The 15,930-nt window shown below is 33.7% G+C and overlaps 1 protein-coding gene across 1 annotated transcript; it reads left to right on the top strand.

Annotated features, from left to right (window-relative positions):
- The first annotated feature begins 1,297 nt into the window (after positions 1–1,297).
- On the top strand, positions 1,298–2,233 carry LOC128194644 (uncharacterized). Its single transcript, XM_052870192.1, has one exon. The coding sequence runs from the start codon at positions 1,298–1,300 to the stop codon at positions 2,231–2,233; it is 936 nt and encodes a 311-aa protein (XP_052726152.1).
- Positions 2,234–15,930: the final 13,697 nt, after the last annotated feature.

Consider the following 15,930-nt stretch of genomic DNA (forward strand, 5'->3'; position numbering starts at 1 on the left):
AAGACATAAACGACTTAAAAATAACCTTCTTTGTCGATAATAAGAAAGAAATGTAACGAGATCGGAAGAAAAATTCGATTCAAATGATATGAAACCTAAATCATACTAAAAATAAATTAAGTTTAGTATATTTAAACTGAATTATTAAACAGTATAACTAGGTTTTAGTAAAAGTAGTTAAAAAATTTTAAATATAAAATAGTATAGATAAACTATAGTTTTGGACTTTTAAGTAAATTGTAGACTTTCTAATCTTAACATTCCTATTGTTAGTTTCACACGCTGCTTGCCAACGCTATTCTTTTTATGTAAAAAGTTACTTCCAAAATATCATCAGAGATGCCGACTTCAATAACAATATGAACTTTATCTGAAATTTTGATATTAAATCTTAGAAAAAACTATTTGACACAATTTAACTACTATTTTATGTTAGAATAAACAAAACAGAAAACAGATTCGGTGTATGTTCAGCTACTATAAAAGCACGAAATAACAGAAACTAAAATGAATTACTCAGTACCTTGTGTGTGTGCCTTTTCTCTGTTTTTCTCTCTATTCTGATCACCATCCTCTTCTCTGTTCTCGTTCTGTGAGTGAAGGTTGAGAGCACTAGCAGTGCTTCTCCATTCTCGGTGCTCCCTCTCTCTCTCTAGCAAACTCCAGATTTCAGTTTCTCTCTCTTGCTACGTAGGATTATTACTTAATCCTAATTTGAGACTGTGGTTTCTCTCTTTTACCCTTCCCATTTGTGCTTTCCCATTTCTGCCCTTTCACTAATATGGTATCAAGAGCATAGGTGCTTGTGGTTCCTGGGTGTGTACAGTGGGTGTGTGATTGGTGACTGGAATTGTGTATATCCAGAAGAAAGAAGGTTTCTTTGTGTGTGGGTAAATCAAAGAAACTGCAAGAAGCTAGCAAGAAAGTGATGGCAGGTATTGGAGGAATACAGGGGCCATTGCCTGTATTTGATGGGAAATTATTTGATGATTGGCGCATCAAGATGCAAGCCATCTTTGGCTTCCAAGATGTGTCAGAAGTGATAGAAGATGGGCTACCAGATTTGGATGCAAGAGCTACTGAAGAGGAGAAAAGAAGTTACAAACTGCAGGTGAAATTGGACAGCAAGGCCAGGTTTTTGCTGTATCAATGTGTCAGTCCAAAGATCTTTAACAAGATCTCTAAGGCTACTACTGCTAAGGAAGTGTGGGACATTCTAGTGAAGATGTATGGTGATGGAGACAAAAACAAGAAAGTGAAATTACAGGCACTGAGGAGGTAGTTTGAGATTCTGATCATGGATGAGGGTGAAACTGTGGCAGAATACTTTGATAAAGTGCAAGAATTGGTGAATAAAATGAGAGCATGCAAGGATGCAATTTCAGATGAGTACATTGTTGAAAAAATCCTAAGAACTCTAACCCCCAGATTTGACCATGTGGTAGTGGCTATTGAAGAAGCCCGTAACCTGGAGTCTATGGAGATTGAGGAGCTGCTGCACTCATTAGAAGCTCATGAGTATCGCATCAATGAGCGCAAGCAGTGCCAAGAACAGGCCCTACAAGCCAGATCTCAGCTGAAAGGGAAAAAAGGGTTCAAGAAATGGAGTAAGGGCAGTAAGAAAGGTAAAGATTCACAGGAACAACAAGGTGAAGATTCCAGTGAGTTTGTGACAGTGAAAAACCAGAAAGCTGGTGGAGAGTGGAAATTTGACAAAAAGAAAGTGAAATGCTACAATTGTCAAAAACTTGGACATTATGCAAAAGAATGCTGGAAAGGGGAAGGTGCTAAAAACAAACCCAAAAAGAGAGCTAATATGGCCCGGAAGGATGAGTCAGATTCAGAGGCTGTGATGCTGATGGCCAACACTGGAGAGGAACAGCCAGAGAACACAACATGGTACTTGGATTCTGGCTGTTCCACCCATATGATAGGGAGGAAGGATTGGTTTGTGAGGATGCATGAAGCTGTACAAGGAAAGATCCGGTTTGCAGATGACAAAAGTCTAACTGCAGAAGGGTCTGTACCAGGACTGAAAACAAATCTGCTTAGCTTGGGACAGCTATTACAGAAGGGATATGTGATGAAAATGGAGAACAATTGTCTCAGCATTTTCAATCAGCATAAGAAGATGATTGTGCAGGCTCAGCTGTCACAAAACAGGACATTCCGGGTGGTAATGAGTGCAGTAAAACATCAATGCTTTACTGCAACAGAGAATAAAGAGGAATGAGTGTGGCATCTCAGATTTGGACACCTAAATTTCAGGGATTTATCACTGTTAAGCCAGAAAAATATGGTGAGTGGCTTGCCTAAGGTGGAAATTCCAGAAACATTTTGCAAGGAGTGTGTCCAATGCAAGCAGAACAGGGGCAGTTTTCAAAAAATCTTACCCCAGAAGTCAACAGAAAAATTAGGGGTGGTGTATTCAGATGTGTGTGGCCCTATACAAGTAGAAACACTTGGAGATAGCAGGTATTTTCTACTATTTATTGATGACTGGACCAGGAGATGTTGGGTCTATCTAATCAGGAGAAAGGGGGAGGTGCTGCAGACATTTGAAAAATTTAAATGTCTAGTTGAGAGGCAGTGTGAGAAGAAGATTAAGGTGGTGCGGACAGATGAGGAGGAGAATATACCTCCACGGAGTTTAAAGAGTTGTGTGAAAAGGAAGGGATATTGCATGCAGTTACCCCTCCTTATACACCACAGCACAATGGGGCAGCAGAGAGGAAGAACAGAACCATATTAAATATGGTTAGATGCATGCTGAAGAGTAAAGGACTGCCTTATTTCCTGTGGGGTGAGGCTGTGTTGACAGCCACATATGTTCTTAATCTGTCTCCAACTAAGAGACTGAATGGGTTGACACCCGAGGAAGCATGGACAGGGGTGAAACCAGATGTTAAGCATCTAAAATTTTTTGGCTCTATATGCTATAAGCATGTACCTGACCAGTTGAGAAAGAAGCTGGATGACAAGGGAGTGCCACTGATTTTGGTAGGGTACAATGCCACTAGAGGTTACAAACTGTATGATCCTACAGTAGGAACAATTTGTATCAGCAGAGATGTTGTAGTGGATGAGGCTGGAGCATGGCAGTGGGAAACTGGTGAGCAGGAACCATCAACCATTAATTTGGAAGATGCTACTGCTGGAGAGGAGACAGAGAATGACAGAAGGGATGACAACAGTAGAAGGTCATCAAGAGTTACACAACTGCCAGCACATCTAAGAGACTATGACTTATCCTATGAGGCAACACTCACATCAGAAGGCAACTTTGTTCACTTTGCCTTAATAGCAGAAGCTGAACCAATTGAATTTGATGAAGCTGTAAAAGATGAAAGGTGGTATAAGGCAATGCAGGAAGAGATTTACTCTATAGAGAGGAATCAGACCTGGGAGTTGGTTAATTTGCCCTCCAACAAGAGGCCCATAGCATTAAAGTGGGTTTAGAAGTCAAAAATAAACCCACAAGGTGTTGTTGTAAGGCACAAGGCAAGGCTGGTTGCTAAGGGTTTTCTACAAAAGGCTGGAGTTGATTATGAAGAAGTATTTGCTCCTGTAGCCAGGGTAGAGACAATCAGGTTGGTGGTGTCACTAGCTACTAAATTTCACTAGTCATTACACCAGTTAGATGTGAAGTCAGCTTTTTTAAATGGAAAGATGGAAGAGGAAGTATATGTTGTACAACCACTGGGATTTGAGGTTAAAGGGCAGCAGGACAAGGTGTACGGGCTGAGAAAGGTTCTTTATGGGCTTAAACAGGCTCCAAGAGCTTGGAACCAGAGAATTGATGGGTTCATGAGCAGCATTGGCTTTGAGAAGTGTGTTTCAGAACACGGGTTGTATGTGAAGTGTTGCCAACACAGTGGCAGACAAGAGAAGCTAATAGTATGCCTATATGTTGATGACCTATTAGTCATTGGGAGCTGTGAGGAACTGATTTCAGAATTCAAACTTCAATTGTTGAGTGAATTCGAAATGAGTGACTTGGGAAAGCTCAGCTATTTCCTTGGAATAGAATTTACTGAGACTGAGAATGGAATTGTGATGCACCAGTCCAGATATGTTCTAGATCTACTAAAGAGGTTTGAAATGGTTGACTGTAATGCTGCTAATACCCCAGCTGAAGTGGGGCTGAGACTTGAGAAGGAGCCAGATGAAGAAGCTGTAGATCTAACAGCTTACAGAAGTATTGTTGGGAGTTTGAGATACCTCTGTAACACAAGACCTGACTTGAGTTACAATGTTGGAGTGGTGAGTAGATACATGGAATGCCCCAGAATGTCACACTTGAATGCTGTCAAACGCATTCTGAGATACTTGCAGGGCACTCACTCCTATGGAATACTATTGGGAAGAGGAGAGACTAGGGAAGAAGTGCAAATCACTTCTTACTCAGATGCAGATTGGTGTGGTGATAAGGAAGACAGGAAAAGCACGGCTGGTTATATTTTCTTCATGGGAGGAACACCAATTTCCTGGAGTTCAAGAAAGGAACCAGTGGTTGCCTTGTCATCATGTGAGGCAGAATACATAGCTGCCTGTGAAGCTACTTGTCAAGCAACTTGGCTTGGATTCCTATTAGAAGGGTTGAAAATTGAGCTAACTGGAAGAGTGAGGCTACTTGTTGACAACAAGTCAGCCATAGATCTTGCTAAGCATCCTGCATCTCACGGCAGGAGCAAGCACATTGAGACCCGGTTTCACTACATCAGAGAACAGGTCAGTAGTGGGAGACTGGATGTTGTACACTGCAGATCCGAAGACCAACTAGCAGATATACTCACCAAAGCGCTCAAAAGTGAACGTTTTCAGTCACTCAGAAAGCAGATTGGAATGGTGCGAGCTGAGAGCTGTGAAGATCGCACCAGAAGGAGGGCAAAAACCTAGGGTTTCTGCCGGAGAGGAGGAGATCGACCTAGGAAGAGCTTTCTCCGATTTTAATCGGTGGAAAGTGCTCGTATGCTAGAAAGGAAGTGTTTGGACCAATTTTAATCGGTACAAAGGCTCGGAATCGGAGGAGAAGAAATTTCACCGATTCAATCGGTGAAAAGAGTGTTTTTCTTTGAAAAAATCGTGTTTTCTGTTCGATTAAAGGTTTTGTTTAGGAGGAGTGTTAGAATAAACAAAACAGAAAACAGATTCAGTGTATGTTCAGCTACTATAAAAGCACGAAATAACAGAAACTAAAATGAATTACTCAGTACCTTGTGTGTGTGCCTTTTCTCTGTTTTTCTCTCTATTCTGATCACCATCCTCTTCTCTGTTCTCGTTCTGTGAGTGAAGGTTGAGAGCACTAGCAGTGCTTCTCCATTCTCGGTGCTCCCTCTCTCTCTCTAGCAAACTCCAGATTTCAGTTTCTCTCTCTTGCTACGTAGGATTATTACTTAATCCTAATCTGAGACTGTGGTTTATCTCTTTTACCCTTCCCATTTGTGCTTTCCCATTTTTACCCTTTCACTAATATTTTATAATCTTTATAAGAGTACAATAATCTTTAAAAAATTATATTTCTAAAAAAATAGAGAATAAATGATAATAAAGTGTAAAAAAGTTATGATGTGAAAATACCATTATCTTTAAATCTTTCTCCGTAGCAAATCATCGTCCCACAATAGTTTTTTTATATTTACTTATAACAAATTCAAAATAAAAAATGTTTTAAACTTGTGTGTTAAATGAAATTAAAAAAATATCCGGCAGAAGGAGTAGTAGCATAAGATCGGGAGAGAATTTGAGCAGATATTGATGCTAACGTGAAAACACACAGCAGATGAATTGGCCATTAAACTTTTTTATTCTTTGAGAATTTCTTTTTGCAGCCTTGTGATTTTCTTTTGCACTCCCATGAGTATTAAAATCTTTACTCTATCCTTTGCTTTAAAGTTTTTTTTCTTCAGATTCTTGAAATCTCTCAAATTATGTAATTTACATTTTAGAAAAAAAGTATATTAATTTATACCATCTAGAACAGTGATTTAAAAAATAATTTAGACTTTAAGATTGAATAATTTAGAAATCAATATTATATTTTAAATTACATAATTTAAAGATTTTTTATATATAAAAGGAAAATTTCCAAATTGTTAAATCTTAAATACTACATTCAAATTTAGATTTAGATTGTACAACATAAAATTTATCTTTTACATAAAAAGAAAACTTGTAGATAAATACTCAAATCAATAAGACAGATATTTAACAATACATATTTAATATTGTTAAAATAGAATGACTTAGTTTCTCACACCAAGAAGGGGTGAATTGGTGAAGTGAAAAAATACAAGCTTTCAAAAACTATTTCAGTAATTAAGATGCTTTTACACTTTTCTTGAATCGCAAGTTAAAAGATGTACAATGCAACAGTAAACTAATCGAATATGATGACAGCGTAATCGACTTAATAAAAGAGTGTAGGGATCAAAGAATTCAAACGCTGATTTTTATACTGATTCAGCCAAGCCTACATCTAGTGTCCTTCCAACCACAGGAAGCAAATGCACTATAAAGATCAAGGTTTTTACAACAAGGTTTTTACAGAGACCTCACGTCAAAAGTGTAAAACATCTCTCTAACCCTCTAATCTAAATATAGACAATAACCAAACTAGACCAGCAGCAAGAACACTCTCTTTTGTTGTTTATCCCTTTGAGGCACCCTCAAAGTCAATAACATCATTCTTCTTCCTACAAACACCACAGGAAATCCAAGTCAATCTTCAAAGATTGCAAATCCTGATCACGCAGAATACACCTAGTTGTGCAAATTGATCAGACGTTTTAACTCAACAAGCCTTGCTTATCAAGAAACCTCAAGTCTTTGATCACCACGGTCAATCTTGGTTTTTGGAGCTTTTCTTTCTTTATAAGATCAATATGAAAATGTTAAAATGCACAAAAGTTCTTACAAAATTCAAATCAGCGTCAATTTATAGTAATGCATACATCAAACACAATTTAATCGACTTAGTCACTAATGTAGTCGAATACATCTTGCAGTTATAACAAACTAACATCAGTCAAGCTTATTAATTGACTGCACATTTAATGCAGTCGACTCACAATAAATGTTTGGTCAATATATTTGAAAATATGACCGTTAAATCAGTTGAGTCAAGCATTCAATCAGTTTTCAAAATAGCAACGAACTTAGTCGAATACAGATTGCATGTAGTTAATTAAGTAAAATCACTTAGCACAATTTTGAAAATTTTTCTCTTCAAAATAACTCACAGCACACTTGATAAAAATTTGTGCAAACATCCGAGTTTTAATCAATTCATCCCATAATGTAATCGACTTAAAACTGATGTTTTGCCAGACATTAAGGTTCAACCAAAGTGCTTGTGGTTTTTCATTTCCAACAACTTATGCCATGCATACACATATAGAATCACATATTAAACACAGTGATATGCAATGAACAACACAATCATGTTCACAAATATGCTTATACAGATTTATCACAGTAAGCAAAAGCATATAACATGTAATCACAGAACATGTAACACAGAATACTCATGTGTTATTAATTATGTGTTGTCATCATAAAAAACACAGATATTACTGAGATTGTGGGTCCAATTAATCCAATGCTCCCCTATCAACAATCTCAACAAATATGTATAAGGTTAGAGATGTGAAAAAAAAGCTAGGATTGGTTGGTCATTATTTTCTTTATTTTTTATTTTAAAATATATATATATATATATATATATATATAAACATATTTTATTATATAAATATTTATAAGTTTTAAATTCATAAATTAATATTTTTTATTGAATAAATTAAAATAATTATTACATTTACATATTACCTTATTCTTACGAGTAATAATTAGAATTTAATTTATAAGTGTTAATAATTTAAGTTACAATATTACTATTACATGTTTATATCGTTTAAATAGGTGATTAGTTCGCACAAGAATAGACTTACTAAGTTTGAAACATAATTACTCCACACCGCACAAATAATTGGGCATATCTTTAACTTTTTGTACAATTTTTAGAAACTTGCCTTCAATAAAGGTTTTTTTGTACCACTAATCACTTCTACTTATCACCTACCACCGAGAGAAATTTAAGGATTTTTGTACAATTTTTACAAACTTCTATCCAATTTTTACAAAGTACCAACCATGTTATTTTGGACCATCCATTGGGTCAAATATAATTCATTACAACATAATTTACATTTTCTATAATATGAATTACTATATTTGAATACATAACAATCTACATTAGTAGGTTGGAATAAATAAATTTAAGTCTTGAAGCATTGATTCCCTACGGATATTGTCTTGATATAGTATCCAATCACATACATATTTCTCCCTAATATGTTCTTGCACAAAAAAATAATATTCAATCATAAGAGATCATAATAAACTATGAAAAGATAAAACAACGACATAAAAATATTTAACAACGCTTGAAAATATTTAACATTGTCCTACCTATATTGATGTATTAAAACATGTTTTTCCCATTACATTTCAGAACATTATTTCACAACTCAATCATTTTTAGAACAATGATCCCATAGTCATATCTACAACACTTGCACAACCAAATACATATATAATTAGAACTTTCAAATGAAAATATAGATATTCAATCAAAGATCATTAAGAGAAACAACTTCTTATACCATGTTTATTATACAAAAAACTCAAAGTATGAAACCACTTAAACTACAATTACTCATCACTTCACCCTATTTGAAACTTTGTTCAACTACAATACATCAAAGTCACGTACACAAACCGAAAATCAACATATCCACGTATCATTCACAAATAAACCGTTATAATTATAATAGTAAAATCACCAAATATATTCCAATCTCAAACCACCCAAAAAATAATAATCAAACTTCTTCAATTTAATACAACCATAACAAAAAATTAAAACTATTTATCACAAACGACATGAGGTTATAAGTATCTTACTTGAAACTGCTAAAATGTGCTTTATTGACACATGAACCAAACACAAACAAAGGAATGATGCACAAAATAATGGAAGGAATGAAACAAAAGCACACCCAAACAATTGATCAAGAACGACAACGACGAAATGCAGATGACACAAGGAACCCACAAAAAAACAATGAAGTTATAATGTGAGCAAGAAATTTTGAGAAAGACATATTGTTTCAATGGAGTAAAATATTAGATTTTTTTGTATTTGATTCAAATGACACAAGGAACCCAAAAAAAAAATGAAGTTATAATGTGAGCAAGAAATTTTGAGAAAGACATATTGTTTTAATGGAGTAAAATATTAGATTTTTTCGTATTTGATTCAAATGTAATCAGGTCATTTAAATTTGTCATTTTTCGTATTTTATATTTGGTTCAATTTAGAATTTCAATATAAACAAAGAAAAAATCCAAGTCAACCACTTAAAAAAGTTATTGTAAATTCAATTTAAAAAAGTCACATGTAAAAAATTGTGTCAAAATATCATTTGTATAATCTTGTACACACCTGTGTAAAAGTGCATAAATCATGAATTGCAAAATGAATAGTCTTGCACTTTTAAACCTTACTATTAGACATGTATTTGATTTGGACCTTATGATAAAGTGACTTTATATGCCTGTAACATTCCATTTATAAGCGTTTTTTTCTTTTTTAAAATTGAAATTGTATTAATTAAATTAGTTTTTCAAAAGTTAATTTAAATATTTTTTTTTACCAATTTGCTTGTATACCATTCTTTTTAGTTTATATATATTTTTTCTTTTTTGTAAGTACATGTGAAAAGTAATTATTAAAACAAATCAAACTAGGAAATAAACGGGATAAATGATATCTTTTCAAAAGAGAAAAAACAAAGGGAAAAAGAAGAAGAAAATATAAATAAATTAACTAGAATATTCCTTTTCTATTTATTTCGATGAGTGAAAAATATTGATATGAAAAATATTTTATATTAATCAACAAAATTATTTTATTTTTAAAAGATAAAGAAAAGTTCTCATATCATACCAATTTGAATAAAATTATATTATGATAAATTCAACAAAATTAACTTTAACTTTTTTTTTCTTCAAATACACATTGCAAAGTTTTAGTATCTCTATCTTAATTCTCTTTTATTTGATTTCACTTTATAAAAATTAATAACACCTTACTACCTATACATTTTCTTAACGCTTATATAAGATGTTTGATTTTCATATTTTCTACATCAATGTTAACACAACAATTAGAGTTTTTATATCTCATACGTGATTCTTATATCTTAACGCCTTTGTCTTCTTTTCGTATTCAAAAATGATTCTTTGACATGGTTAAAGCAATCTACATTCATTTGACACGCAGTGGGACCCAATAATTGTCAATATCATTAAGGATATGTTGGTCATTTCACTCTGTGGACTGCTGCTGAGGTGGTTTGTGAGAGAGTAAATGAAACGTTGCGTTTCAGTTGCTGCATTAGGATCCTGTGTTTGATTTGAAATTTTGAAAGGTCGAGCATTTCATTTAGGAAGAGGCAATTTTTTTCATGCTAGGGTTAGGGTTGAGAGAGAACGAGAGAGAAAAAAAAAAGGAGAACTCCATTGCTGCGACCGGAGGCGTGACGTGATCGGAAAAGTCTGTACCAGCGAAGTTGAAGTTGAAGGCAAAGTTCATACTGGACGTGAACGATTTGGAGCGTGGAGGTTTGCCCCCTTTCTAATTTCTCCCCTTTGTAGCGTGGAGGTTTTCTTTTATTTTTGGTTTATTTTCGAAAACCCTAGACTAAAGGGGGAAATATCGTGAGAGATAAAATTCTCGATTGGGCAAACCTGTAGGATTATTTACTCTCCTTTGTGTTTTTGGGCTTGCTTTGCTTGCTTCCTCTATGTTCCTTCATTCTTTTCTGTTTGATGATATATTTTTTGCTTTAGAAAAAAGGGAAATATTCTCATGAGAGTTGAACATCAGTTTAGGTTGTCCTGAATTTTTCATAGATTTGCTTCTGGCACCATCTTATTTTTAATTTATGTATTGTATATGTTATTTACCAGCATTCTTTGTTTTTTACTCAATGATAAATTTGCTTTGGAATCCATCACATATATTTTATTTGTATCACTGCTAGGTTGCCCTTTCTTAGTCAGTTGTGTTAGCATTGTGCATGTAATTTGAAACAGTTTGCAACTCTTGCACCTTTATGGTGCCCTCTTTGCCCCTAGATATATTGCGTGATTATGTTGTTTGTGGTCTCTATATGGTGTTTTGCCCACTGTTATTTTTATCTCCTTGGATTTTATGTAGAGAATAGTTTCATCTAATTTATGAATTTAAATATAGATTATTCTTTCATAGAGCTAAGTGCTTGTTTAAATCCAAAACTTTCTTTCTTTATTTTTTCTGTTTCTAGTGTCCTTGTGGAATCAACTCTTACGAAATTAATTGTTTTGCATGTATTACCCTATGACAATTGATGGAGGAGTTAGATATGACAAATGTTCGTGAACTTGAAGATTTTCTAATTAATGAATGCATGTATGCAGTAGGCATCATTCCCTTCTAGAGAGTATTTAATGCTTTCTTACTATCCACACAATCATTCATTATTACCACTATTTTGTTTTTTATCTTGTCTTTTTGTACAATGTTTGATATAATTACGTTAATAAATTGGTTGGTTGAAACGATATTTGATGAATGACAGACAAGATTTCTAATTTTGTTGCTCTCATGAGGGAATAGTCCGAGGAAAGTTGCATCAATTGCGTTGGTGCTTTGAGTTGCTCATCTTCATCATATGTTATTGTGTTTAATTGTATTTTTTTTTTCATTTCTTATTTTCCATTAAGGCGTATTAGAAGTTTACCTGATTCAGGTCTAATTTGCAGCCGGGAGGGACTTGAGGCATGATCAACTTGGGAATATCATCCAAACTCTTTCTTACTGGTAATGTCTCTTTTTGAAGTGGGGGCTTGAATAATTTGTTATCATATGGATGTTATTTATTAAGTCAATTACCAATTCTTGGAAAAAATGATGTGAAATTTTAAATTTCTATGTTTGATATTAAGGTTGTTTGTGATGGTGGATGACGTGAGTATCAGTAGAACTTGATTCAACACTTAAAGCTTTGAATTTTTGGACTATGATCATTGTATAAAATTCGTAGCTTTGAATTTTGCAGAAAAGAATTTCAACATCGAAATTTGTAGTTGTCATTGGTTAGTATTGCTTTGAGTTTATAGTTTGGTAATTATAGCTTTATATTCCATGACCTTTTGACCATATGTTATAACTGAAGAAGATTATTGTTTGTTCTTTACTTTATAGTTTGGTAATTCTTGTAGGTTTGATTAACATTTTGTATACTTAATTTTTTGAACTTTTTTTTAATGTTGATATGTAATTATGTTGGAGGTTTTGATATTCTAAGATGGATAAATGTTGTTAATTTTAAAGCATAGCTCCTCATGACAGGTTTATTCTCTTAATTGTTCTTCCTGCTTGCAAGTGGTTGGTGCAAAAGTTGTTTCCTGTGGAGATTTTTGTTCAATTAGTCAAGTATGTATTTCATTTCTATCTTTATTCCGACTATTGAGGAGAGTATTATGTATGAGTTTTACCCTGTGATTAGAGGTTGAAAGAAAAGTAAAAAGACATTATGAAATTATTAAAATGGATTTGATGATGATTTATATATTAGGAGTTAATTTTGAACCAAGTTTGATGACATTCTTTGATCGTTGCACTTGAGTTTATCTAGTTGAATAAGTCTATTAATGTTGATTCTGTCAGGCTGTTTACTGTTATAAAGTAGTCATCATCCCAGAAAGAGCAGAATGGTAGTGTGGTCCTTTGTGATGTTACATTCTGGTTTTGGAATCCACTAAGTCTCATTCAGCACTGTTCTTCAATATGCATTTTTAGGCTTAGCCCTCTAATGGATTTGAAATTGTGCAAAGTCTTTGTCAATATTTTCCATCTTCATCTATTTATCTGGTTTCTTTCCTTTTCCTGTTTTTGTCATCATTAATGATTACAAATATCCATGTCACTTGATGTTCCTGTTTGTTATTGGGGTATACCTCATTTGTGGTCATCATGTATGTTGTGATTCCACAATAAGGAGTACTACACTTATTATATATGAGTGACAGATGAAATGAGATACTTGGAAAATATAATTATTATATATGCTTCTTTGAATGTGATTTTGTTGTGAGATGTGCCTATATATGTGTTTCATTTTAATCTTTTATGGCTTGAAGTCTAACTTGTTTATTTTATGGACATTCAGTACAAACCATAGAGATAGTTGGAAGAGTCATTATGGAGAAACAAGTTTGAATGCACATGATGATGTATTATGTTTTTAAAATTAAATTGGTGAAATGATTTGTCTGACTTATTCAATTGTATACTTTGATGTATAGGTTTATGCACGACATTCATGCAGGACAAAATACTTGGCACATGTGAACACATTATTAACAGATGTGCAAAAGACATTGATACAAACAACTCCTTTTGCATGGCTATTGTCCATTGATGTGGATGCCAAAATGAGTAGGACCCTACTTTTAGAATTGTGTAGTAGATGGTCAGAGAGGAGGGGCGGGTTTGAAGTTAGGTCTGTCTTTATTCCATTCACCAAGTTAGACCTTTGCTTAGGTTTAGGGGTTAGGGTTAATGGAGAGATGTTTAAGTTGTTTAAAGACGAAGTTGATTGTCATACTAGGAGATTGTTTGACTCAATTGATGTAAGTGTACATAATGTTTATGAAGAAATTCAAAAGCGTATAAAAGGGGATGAAGTGGGTGATGTTTGTAGATTATATTTATTGTTAGGGTTGAGTGAGTTTTTCTTCCCAAATAGAGGTGGAAAAGTTCACTTAGGTTTATTTGAATTATTAGATGATTTATCGTATATTGGAAAATATAATTGGGGGCGTGTTATTTATGAGTATTTGGTTTCTAGTTTGTGTGATGTTGCATTGTGTGTGGGAAAGAGACAAAACAGATCACACTGTCATGTGGTTGGTTGTGTATTTGCATTACAGGTATATTTTGATGTTAGTTACAAAAGTTATTGTGTTATAATTTATAATTGTTAGTTTTTTGAAATTGAAGTTTGTATGTACAGATCTGGGCAATGGAACATATTTTATTTGGTCACAAGAAGTTGGCTAAAACAAATAGGTCTTTACCTAGAATCCTTCATTGGATACATGTTAAAGTTGGTGAAGCAGAAATTGAGAAAGCCTTTCTGTGTAATGAAGTGAGATTAAATTAATATATGTTATACCAATTGGATGTTTTGTAATTTGTATTGATTTTAATATGTTTTTCGTGGTTATTTTGTTTTGTATAGGTCATTACCGAGGTATATGTAAGCAATGAAGAGATGTGTACTAAAATAGTTAAAGAAGGCTTAGATGGTCATCATAATGCTGGATTGAAGGAGAACTTGGAAAGGCGATCTATGGCTGATATTGTTGCAGAAAATGAAGCTTTGGTTGTTATCATTGTTGACCAAGAGGAATCCATTGCCAAGCTTGAGAAAATGGTTGACAACCTACAAATGTTAGTCGCACAGAAGCGTCAACGGTTTGATGATGTTGGGAATTCAAATTCCAAAAACAAGTGTGACATGTTAGTTGATGAATTTGGTACCAGTATTTCACAGGAAGATTATGAGGCAGTAGTTTCATCTATTGGGAAGTCAAATTCTAAGAAAGAGTCAGAGATTGAAGGCGATGATGTGGAGAAGTCCAATTCTGAGAAGGTTTTTGACGTTACACCTGATGTTGGAAAAAGTTTCAATGAAAAAGGTGGTGATGTTTTAGGTAATGAAGAGATGGATACTGAAAAATCTGACATGTACACGCGTTTAAAAGCTCAACCTTGGAAGCGTGTTAGAAGTGTTCTTTTGAAAACCCCTTGGACAAGATTAGATAGGAAAAATCATAGGCGCATTGTATAGTTTATGAACTTGTTTATGTTACAATATGAGGTTGAAATGATAAATATTGTTACCAAACTCAAATGTTATTTTGAATTATGTTAACTATTGTATTTTTTGATGAATAGAGGTTGAATCTATGATCCATTTGTAATTGTTATTGAGTTGTTATTTTTTCAGGTTGATGGAACTTCATTTGGGAATACATAATTTTTTATGTTATTTTTTGTTGATAAGGGCAATTGAATTAACCATGTGCTTCATTAGAGATAAGCAATAACTCAAACAGTTTTGTAGCCAATACTGTAGATAGGTAGATTTTTTGCTGCAGTAAGTGGTTATTTGTTTGAAAAGTTGTGGTTGGTTTTAACAGATATTGTGTACAAGAATAAAATGATATAATTGATTTCAAGTGGTTTGATAACAATAGTTGAGTAAGCAGTTAATGTGCTTCCCAATATTTGGGTAAAGGGAATGGTATTATGCATAATAATAATTTGGTCATTTTAAATGCTCAGCCTTTTTGCTGCAGTTAGTGGTTATTTTATTGAAAATTTGTGGTTGGTCCTCACACATATTTCGTTCAACAATAAATTGATCAACCTCATTTCAATTCGTTTGATATTAAGGTTTGATTAAGTAGTTAATGTGCATCGCGTGATGTGGTCAAATGGACTGTTATTTGGTCATTTTAACTGGTTTGATTATTTGGTTCAGTAAGTGGTTATTGAAGTACAATTTTCTCGTTAGTTGTCTCAGACATTTTGTACAAAAACAGAATACTTCAAATGGATATAACTGGCAAAGTATAAATAGAACATTTGTGCACAATGATTGTAAATATGACATTCATTTTCACCACATATTTCAAATCACATGACCAAAAAAATGTAACAACATACATATGAGGAATTGAATCCTAAATGTGAATATTGTATTTCAAAATACATTATCAATATTAGTTGTGGACGACTGTGTGTTTTGCATG

This window comes from Vigna angularis, chromosome 11, assembly GCF_016808095.1.
Source record: "Vigna angularis cultivar LongXiaoDou No.4 chromosome 11, ASM1680809v1, whole genome shotgun sequence".
Classification (NCBI taxonomy): domain Eukaryota; kingdom Viridiplantae; phylum Streptophyta; class Magnoliopsida; order Fabales; family Fabaceae; genus Vigna; species Vigna angularis.

Bases quoted from the DNA above. Each gene is read 5' to 3' on its own strand.
- LOC128194644 (XM_052870192.1), top strand. From the start codon at position 1,298: ATGGATGAGGGTGAAACTGTGGCAGAATACTTTGATAAAGTGCAAGAA.